The 10197-nt window shown below is 34.3% G+C and overlaps 1 protein-coding gene across 1 annotated transcript; it reads right to left on the reverse strand.

The window, feature by feature from the left end:
• Positions 1-1384: 1384 nt before the first annotated feature.
• LOC123917439 (gamma-secretase subunit APH1-like) lies at positions 1385-5528 on the reverse strand. The gene is made up of 7 exons (XM_045969143.1): positions 4959-5528; positions 4620-4775; positions 3853-3938; positions 3441-3566; positions 3017-3144; positions 1772-1935; positions 1385-1648 (listed from the first exon to the last, which is right to left on the reverse strand). The coding sequence occupies exons 1-6, from the start codon at positions 5069-5071 to the stop codon at positions 1795-1797; spliced, it is 750 nt and encodes a 249-aa protein (XP_045825099.1). The 5' UTR covers positions 5072-5528; the 3' UTR covers positions 1385-1648; positions 1772-1794.
• Between the last annotated feature and the right edge of the window lie 4669 nt (positions 5529-10197).

Genomic DNA, 10197 nt, shown 5'->3' on the forward strand with positions numbered 1-10197 from the left:
ATTCTTTTTATAGGAGAGAATTGAGTCAATAGAAATTGATGTATTTATTCTATAATCCGATACATCAATTTTTTTTTTGAAGAGCCGATACATCAACTTTTATTGTCACAATTTTTATGTTTTTTTCCAAAGAAAACTAGCGGCTAATGTGTTGCTACCCGAAACTATATTAAAGATATATCACTTACAAAAAAGAGAAAAGGGGACCAAACCAAAACATTCTCAAAATGATGTGAATCGGAAAAATTGGTAAATAAGGCCTATTTCTTTGATAGCTATCAACAATGTAGGAAGGAATATCGTTCTGAAAAGAAAATCTATAATAGACAAACCTATATTAGCTAACTTATATGGACATTGATTTTCCTCTTTAAATATATGAGTAACCATAAAATTCATGCCTCTAAGTGAAACCTTACATTTCAACCATATGTTACTTGAGTTCCAAGACACGGTTAGATTTTACTTAAAGGCACTAACAACCAGCAGTTCAGCTTGAATGACAAAATCATATCTCAAATTTTCAGCAAAACAACCTAAAATATTTGCATCGTCTTAATTGTCTCTTGTGAAAAAAATAGTAGTTTATCATGCTATTATATGAAATTATAACAGCCATGGTCACATCCATTCCTCGACTTCATGTGGCCAAAAGAACAACATCCAAATTAGTGTCAACTCCTTCCTTTCTCCCAAGATATGAAGGAGAGCAACAACAAACAAATGCATAATTTCTATATAAAAAGAAGGGTAAATAGTAATACGGTTATATGCAAAATATGCGAGTTTTGCGTCCCAAAACAATTGTTGACATTTATTTTGACCGTATTTTTTACTAATGTATAAGACAATATTAGCAAATAAGATCTTGTTTGATTTGTCTCAATGAATATTTTCACAATATTAAATTTTTTTTAATTTTTCATGAAAGAAAACAAAAATATTAATGGTTCAAATTATGCATTGGTATGCGTAAAGACCATTGTTTTGGGACGGAGTATTAAGAAACATGTATTTGAAAGTAGTAAGCATACAAGCAGAAATAAATAAGAAGGAACGGGAAAGAATGGAGAGTGATGAAATAAAATCAAAAAATCAAAAAACGGGGTAAAATAGGAATTATTTAATTAATATATTTCATCCCAAGAACCTATCAAGTTTCTGGTGTGCACTTATGTGTATCCGAGTTTGTAACGACGTCAGTGAACCTTTGAAACTCGGCAAGAAGATCCGCATCCGCAGTAACAACGGAGAAATGAAGATAGTCATTTTTCTTGTATGTGTATCATTTAAAGTGAACTCGTTTCCAGATTGAAAATTTAACACCTGGCTTAAATTGAGCTTAATTTGAAACCAAAGTTCATATACATGTACATTTAGCAGCTTAAGTTAAAAGATGGTTTCATTTCAAGGTGAAAACATATATATACACTTATTATAATACACCAATTTAACAGAGTACATATTTTAAAATTAGAAGGAACTACATCCAACATAAAGTGAAATTTCAAAGCGTTAACATGAATCTCTTTACTAATCTAACTACCTTTTTTTGTTTGCTGGACATAAATGTCTAAAGACTTCAGCTTCTCTCAGTAAGACTTCCATAAACCTGCTTCGATGAAACTACCGATGCCTCACAGTAACCCTGCTCATTTGAATAAGAAATGAGAGCATAATGTCAATGAAACACATTCCATGCGAAACAACTACTGGTATATTAACGTATTCCAACCAGAGTGGTGAGGGCCGAAGCAAGCATTAACAATACCTTTTACAAAATATTATCACTTATTACGAGTGAGTCGGTCTTATTGGGTTTTCCGTCAATCTTCTCCAAACCATCCTCCCACAATGAATTAAGGTCAAGATCGCGGTGAAATAAAGGAGAGGAATGCCAACAGCACAACCCCCAGGTGCCAGATTTACCATTGTCTGAATAACAGAACAGCAAGTCAACCAACATAATTTTGAACATTAATTGAAAGGGAAAAATAAAATCACAAGGAAATCATAGTTTCTAATCAGTAACAATAATTCAAAGCATGTATGCAGGTTGTTTCTTTCTATTATAGTTTCATTGTTTTCTGAAATAGACCAAATTCAAGCAGATAGGTACCACAGGATACTACATTATCAACATAACAAATTGAAGTGTACATAAAGTCAAGTCACTTGCAATCTATTCATGCTTGACTTGCTATAAGCAATCACCTAGATGAAAGCTTTTCCTATGGGAATACAGATTAAATAATTTATTTCTATCCTATTCCTACATCCCAAAGCAGTTATGTTTATCATCTTGCAAACTTTGCGAATATGCAAAATAACAAAAGTTGTACTGACTATAAACTACTGTGACATCAGTGAGCTGCATTTTCTATGTTGCTTTTATTTTAGTTTGCCACATGGCTTTCTTAATGTGGCACATTGGCTACACAAAGTTAAAGCAATGCCAAGAAAACTGACGGTACCAGCAAACTAAAACAAAGGCAACATTGTCGGCAGCGTCGTTAGTTTGGCCATAAAGCATTTCTGATTTTAATTGTAAGAAACTATGATATTTAAGTTATTCATTTCACCTATGCTGGAGTACAATAGAAAATCATTCCACATCACTGTTCTGTGTATTTCTAACCTTGGCAATGTAATTTTTAATATTCAAGATGGATTAGATTTTAAATTATCAGGTAATCTAAATAACAAGCTCCAAAATGATTGATGTAAACTAGTCATAAAACAAACTAGACACAATTGATATGTTGAATAAATTATTTGCGTTCAAGAGTCCATTAGTTGCACAACAAAGGATATGGTATAAATTTTCATCATTGCTCAGGCACTGGCCTTATGTTGTAAATATATCGATTTGTAACAATTAGCTGGACAATTGCAGCTAATATGATTTTGGTAACAGAACAAAAGCGAGAGGCAGAGAGAGATAGAAAATATGTATAATTAAAGTTGCTGTGTAAACAATAGGGCTGAAATATATATGCAAAGTGTGAGTTTTTACCACCATCCCTGCAACTACGTGAACAATGGGAACAAAATAACGATCCACTTTGTTCCCCTCTGCATACCCATTAAATGCAATGACCATTGAAAAGGTGTGGATGGTGACAAATGCAAGAGCAATAATCGCTGCAATCATATAAAAAACAGTGAATAATTTGGAGGAAAGAAATGAAATATTATAAACATAAATTCTCAAGTAAATTAAAAAATCCTAGTCGCTGTTGTTTATGCACTAAAAACAGAGGCTTAACAGAAAAGTACGGTTCAAGATTCTCTTAAACCAACTCCAGTCCATCTCTAATTGTCCATAGATTCACATTAATGAAATAAATATACAGTTACGCCTCAGGTACAAAAATTTCCAAAAGTTTGAAATTGCAAAATCCCATGCGCATGAGAGCTAGAGGTGGAGAAATTCTCACCAGAAAGAAGGAAAAATGGAACCTTTGAACACTTATCAACAAAATATGTAGCTGGTCCAAATGCAGGAGTTAATAGACTGATACAGAAGAACACGGCATGGGCTACACCATGACCCAAACCACCAGCTGTGAAAAATATACGAAAGACATTTCATCAACACAGATTATTATTTATGATATACAGATTTTATTTCATTTAGCAATATCTTTTCTCGATAGCATCTCAACAATGGATTCATTTTATCGTGAAATTAAATTCAATCAACTCATCAAGATGTGGTTAAATGCCAAAAGAAAATGGAAAATGATAGGGAAGAGTGTTATCTTATAATTCAAATCTGGTGGAACAAATACTAGAGAAATAAATGCAAAATACAAAGGATTGAAAACACCGAAAACCTCCATTTCATACCCAGAGCAATCAGCATCTTATCTGTCAGGAAAAGATGTGGCTTTGCTACTTTATCAGCAAAAGCATCTAAAATATCTTTTAACCTCCTACACAAGACCAGCCAAAAAATAAAACAGTAACCCATAATCAGTAGCAACATAAGAACTACAACCATAATTTTTAAAAACAGTTTCTAAAATAGTAACAATTTCCTTATCATATTGTAAAAAGTTTCTGGTACAACCCCTCCCCAAGGCATATGTCTTTCACAAATCACAATCAATCTAGCCAGAAACCTCCCACTAAAGAGTACTCTTGTATATATTCTCCTCACTCACAAACTAAACATGCTTCCACTCGACCAACCTCGTTGACTATTGCAAAGGGGTTTCTAGAAAACATCCAATCCAATAATAATAATAACAATGATAATGGCTTAGAAGCTAAGTCGCACACCGATACTTCAGATTGAAAGTGCGTTTAGTGTCTGACACACTACCAACTCATATGATTTACATTCAATCAGTTGCATTTTTTCAAACTAACATAAAGGGGGTTTCTAAAAACATCCAACCCAATAATCAGATTGAACTTGTGTTCGGTGTCTGACGCGTGTTGGTGTCTGATACCTACATATGTCACACACGTGGTTATATTTAATCACTTTCACAGTTTCACTTACTCGAACTATCAGTGTGTCTACGTAGCAGTGTCGTGTCTGGTGTTATAGTCTTTGCTTCATAGATCAAACTCCAGTTGCAAAGAAAATAGCTGGAAATTAAGCTTACTTGAATATTTTCCAGAAGAAAAGCCTAAGGCCTTCTTGAAAAGCAACAGATGATAAAATGAGTATTCCATAAGGCCACCATGCAGTTGAATTCAGTGGAAGAAAACCCCTCCATATTCCAGACAACACTATCAAGCTTATAAGCCACAATAATGTACTGCAATCAAAGAAAAATAAACAAAATTCAATAAAAACCTAATTAAACAACTAAACAACGTTACAGAACAGAAAAAGCTTAATTCGAAGTAATAATTATTACTACAAAACCCTAACTTAAAATTAACAGTAATTAATTAGTGATAGAAAGTGGGAATTATTAATTGAGATGAAATTGACGAACCTGGCGAGAACAGTTAGAATTAAGAATGGCTTTTTGGAAATGACGGAAACGAAGATGGAGAGAGATGGTCCTAGAGCTATCAACGCGTACCCGATTCCTGCTGCTACTGTCATTGTGTAATCTCTCTCTCTCTCTCTAGAATGAGAAATGAGAAGGAACTCGTTTTCTACTCGGATCCTCCATTGATGAACCAAGACAAAAAAGCATGAAGAAAAAGTTTCGGATCGTCCCGATCGGGTCGGTTACTGGTTCGGGTCGGGTCGGGTCGGTTAACCCCTTGTAGTATTTTCGGCCTTAAAAACATAAATGAGTTGGGATGTAATGAATAAGTAGCGAATGTTATAAAAAAAATTAATAAGATTTATTTGGGAGGTATCCGCTACATAAGTAGTGGACAAGAGTTTTTGATAAATTCGTAAGGCACGCAAAAAAATGGATAGCGTGGTAAAATAAATTCCTAGGACATTTTGGATTAAAGTTTGCAAACATAATTTTTAATAAATTTTATTTTAGCAATGAGTTTTCGTGTTTGAATACATTTTCTCCAATGTATTTTTTTTACAAAATGGATTAATCAAAAGTATACTCGGTTGTGCAACTAAAATGAATGCACCAAGGTGACAGAAGAAAGAGGACAAATAAAGAAGAAAGAGGACAAATAGAGAAGTTAAGCTGATTTCTCAAAAGGAAAAATAAAAATTTAAAATCAATGGTGATGATAGTACTTTATTTTGAACTCAAATGACTTTTGAATGCAAACAGAGTTTAATGAGGTATATCCCGCATAAAATAGTTTTACGTCATCGTTCAATGAAAAACAAATCATCTCATCAAATTATTTTGTTAAATAGGTTTATTTTGTAATTGTGTTTTAAAAATAATACTCGTATATTTTTTTTTTATTGGACGTTGGTGTAAAACTGATTTACACTAAAATGCACATCCTTTATCTTATAAATAAAATGATTGTACGATAAAATAGTAGTATTTTGAGGTGCAAATAAATCACATGGTGGAGATGAGATCCAAATCTTTTATATTATAAGCTTGTATACACAAGCAAACCTCAAGCAAACCTTAAACCCTAATTTGTTTTCCCTGTTTTTCCTCCATTTTATCTTGCAATTTTTATTAAAAAATAATACAATTTTGTCTTGACTAGGATTCGAACCAACAACCCTTCAGTGCAAGGCAATATTTCCAACCATTATGGCAAGTATACCATTTATGATTAAAATTATGTGCAATAATTGATAAGCAACATCTGTAACACCCAAACCCATTATTTATATATTTCTACTTTTAGTAAAATCTTTTTCAAAATACGCAACGGAAAATCACATTTAATTTATTGAATATCGGTTCGAGTATTACACTCCTCTATCAAAATAATACTAATGTAATTAATTAGTAAAAACAGTGTTTATACAAATCTTAAATCAAATAATATATTTATTGATTATACAAAACAACCTAGATAAGGAGACTCTATATACAATATAAAACCCCTGTTCCCGTGTCACAATCAGAGCGGAGCTTCACCGACGACTCGACATCAAATACCACAAAATCCTGTAAAATCTGGACCCCCAACGGTCCAGCACATAACACATAAAAGAGAGTTAGATAACATACTCAAAATATACAAGTGTAAGTAAATTGTACTTAAACACTTCTTCATAAAAACATGCATAATCATACATTATACATATACATCACCATCATTCATGCATATTCATATATCATGCATATTACTTCATTTATCACATAATCAATCATCTACAATTATATACCAAACATATAGTTTCACGTCGTCTCAGACAATACCAAAACATCAACAAATACATTGTTCAGATTATGGTCATGACGGACCCTGCGTTGTTCATTTTATAGTCATGACGGACTCTGCTACTCACATACGGATTAACAATCAACATTTACCAAGTATGTGTCAAACATCATTTATAATAAAATGCACACATAATCCCTAATGCAATCTAATGCTTCACATTCATGTTATGTCCTCTAGACACCTCTAATGCATGTGGTACCATCGTCTTTATCAGAGTATTTCACCTCCGATATCCGTCTTTATCAAACAAATATAGTTCGATATCCTTCTTTATTGGACAAGCCAATATCCCTAAATATTCATGATGCATGCACTCAAAACTCATGAATATATTCATCAACAATTTTGGCATATAGCCCGTCAACAATAACGTGGAACACTATCCAACGTCCGTCTTTATTAAGATAATCAATACCTTAATATCCGTCTTTATTAGAATAACATAATTCTAATATCCTTCTTTATTAAGTTGATTAACACCTTAATATTCTTCATTTATACTTCATACATGATTAACAATCGTTATAAGCATCAACAAGCATCAACAATCATCAACAATCATCAACAATCATGTAAGAATAAGACACTGATTGAAAATACATGCAAAGGAAGATAGCAGATGAAAAATTGGTGAAATCTGCAGTATTTACGCCTGGGGCGGAAATATTTACGTTTGGGGCGGAAGTTTACGCCTGAGGCGCAAAAGTTTACGTTTGAGGCGCAGAAACTTCTGAAAGGTTGGCTGCTCACTGATCTGCCGTTTCAGGCGGAAATTATGGTGCCTGAGGCGGAAAAACATGCGTTTTCTACACAAAAACGCCCAAAAATCCCATTTTTCATGTTATAAACCCCAAATAAGTTCATATTCAAGCATAACAAGCATATCTAAACACAAAAGGACGGTTCATTTCACCGATCTACCATTTTTACTACGAAAAAGTAAGGATTTATCACTTTTACTCAAAACACTCAAGAACACAAAGTTCTTGAGTTTAATCTTTCATAAACATCGTTTTTATCCAATAAATTCGTTCATACATCATGATAAGAGCATGTTAAACATGTTATGAACCTTAGAATCGATTTCCATAAAGAAAATCCATTCACAACTAAAACGAAAATGGGGTGGAGGAAGTTCGGGTGAGGAGAAATCGACATTCTCCCCTTCCTCGGGTCACCCACGAATATGAAATCTACTCTCTTACCTTAATCCGACGAAAGCTCCACGATTGCTCCTCGAATCCCTCCTCCAAGCTCTTGCCCTAGCTCCTTGAGCTCTCCCTTCTCTCTAAACTCTCACAAGAACAAGAAAAATGAAATGTTTCCTCTCTTCCCCTTGGCCATATGGCGCCCTCCTCACAAGTCCATAAGGCCCATTGGGCCTCAAGCCCAATCGCTTGGCCCAACTCGCGTTAACTCTCACTCTACTCGCTTAATAACTAAAGTACTCGATAAATAACCCTAGTTATTAACTTAATTAAAATGCCACGTTAAATAAAATATTTTAACACATAAAAATAATAATATGAAAATTGGGTCGTTACAACTCTCCCCCACTTAAAAGATTTTCGCCCTCGAAAATTACGCGACTAAAACAACTCCAGATAACTCCTGTATCCGACCCTCCAACGAAACGCTCAAAACGCTACACATTACCAAGTTTGACAAAATTAGTTTATCCCATCCAACACAATTTTTGTCCATTTATCAACAAGAGATCAAGGACGGCCAGTTCCTCAATTTGTCGATAAATATTCAACAATCATGATATCGGCACAAACCATTCTTATCAAACCGCTAAAACGTCAACTTCGCACGAAACATCCATAGACTCACATTCTACGACCTCACAACGTTACCCTAAAATAGGTACAACCAATCGAACTCTCCGAAAGATACTTCCGTTGAATACTCCATAACTCCACAAATCCTATAAGTCTCTGATTCCCTCATGAATCACTTAACCGTGTTACATCACTTATTCATATTCGAATCTTATTCCAACTTATCACTCGATATTTCAATTCCAACAATCACTTGATGACCAACATTCTCAAACTTCATTGACACATGCTAAAAACTACCGTCTCTAACCGTCAAATTCTTTTCTCACATTGAGTCGAATCCAATACGACTACTCTGTTCCCAAGTAATCTCTCAACCAATATTTGCATTCCTTAACGCAAACATTTTCCAATACCACTTCTCCTTAATCCCTTAGCAATTCGCCACTTCAAAATTAGGCTACCGCCTAAAATTGGTTCTCCGAACAATCATAACCTCTATCTCGTTGATTCCAAACGACATCTTCAATTTGCCCATAATCCATCTATCGATGTTCCTCATCATCTTGCATTGCAACAAGCATACTCTTCTCCGTTTATTCACTCATCGAATTCTTATTCACTTACGACCTCTACCAATCATCATCTCTCTTTGGATAGCTATCTTTAAACTCCTCCTTAGTACATCCGATACCAAAATCAAACTCTTGAATTAAATCTACAAAGCTCCAAATATTCGCCATTCGACCTAATTCTATCCATTAAATTCTAATCAACCTTTGTCTTAGTATTCTTACTAATGACTCCTTGTCTACTCTCAATATGACATCTAGAAAATTTCCAAAATTCTCGTCCAAAATACATCTTAAGTTTATTCCTCGAATCACTATCATTCCGTCGTCCACGATGAGACCATACTACATCAACATCCACGATGCATCTAACAAAACTAGTCTCTACCGACTCTTTCATTCCATGAATTCAAACTTTCTGGTAAATACTTACTCACTCTTAATACGTTCTCCAACGGCTAACTTTCTTATTCTTCATCATTCAAAAATGATACCTCTCTTTTAGCTTCATCTCCACTTCTAGGATCTCATTCAACTTCGACACAAATTGCCCTGTCATTATCCAAATCCAATTACCCTTTCTTCGGCAAGCCTCTCACACAATCTTTCGAATTGTTATCCTACTTCCATCTTCGAATAAACTCGACTACTCATACAATCCTCACTTCCAACGATTCAACAAACATACCAATCCTATTATGATATTTCTCAATTCCATTATCATCTACTTTAAAACCTACTTCCCTTCATCAATTAATTAACACCAACAGTTCACTAATCTTCACATCTCTTTCTCTAAGTTTCTCAAACCTCTTCTAGAAATCACCTCGCACACTAGACTTAGAACTCCGACTTGTTCAACCAATTCAACATACTACCATATGCACGACTCACGTAAAACTTCTTACTCCAACATCCGGTACAACATCCGATCCCCTTGGATGACAACTTACTTCAAAATCATCACCTCTCAAGAATCCTAATCACTCCCTCTTCCTCATATTCGACTCCTTTCGATCAAACATGTACTT

The sequence above is a fragment of the Trifolium pratense genome, linkage group LG3 (genome assembly GCF_020283565.1).
Source record: "Trifolium pratense cultivar HEN17-A07 linkage group LG3, ARS_RC_1.1, whole genome shotgun sequence".
Classification (NCBI taxonomy): Eukaryota; Viridiplantae; Streptophyta; class Magnoliopsida; order Fabales; family Fabaceae; genus Trifolium; species Trifolium pratense.

Coding starts and splice junctions, on each gene's coding strand:
- LOC123917439 (XM_045969143.1), bottom strand. CDS start 5,071: ATGACAGTAGCAGCAGGAATCGGGTACGCGTTGATAGCTCTAGGACCA. Junction 3,567..3,852: donor TAAGATGCTGATTGCTCTGG/GTATGAAATGGA, acceptor TATTTTTCACAG/CTGGTGGTTTGGGTCATGGT. Junction 3,145..3,440: donor TCCATTTTTCCTTCTTTCTG/GTGAGAATTTCT, acceptor ATATGATTGCAG/CGATTATTGCTCTTGCATTT.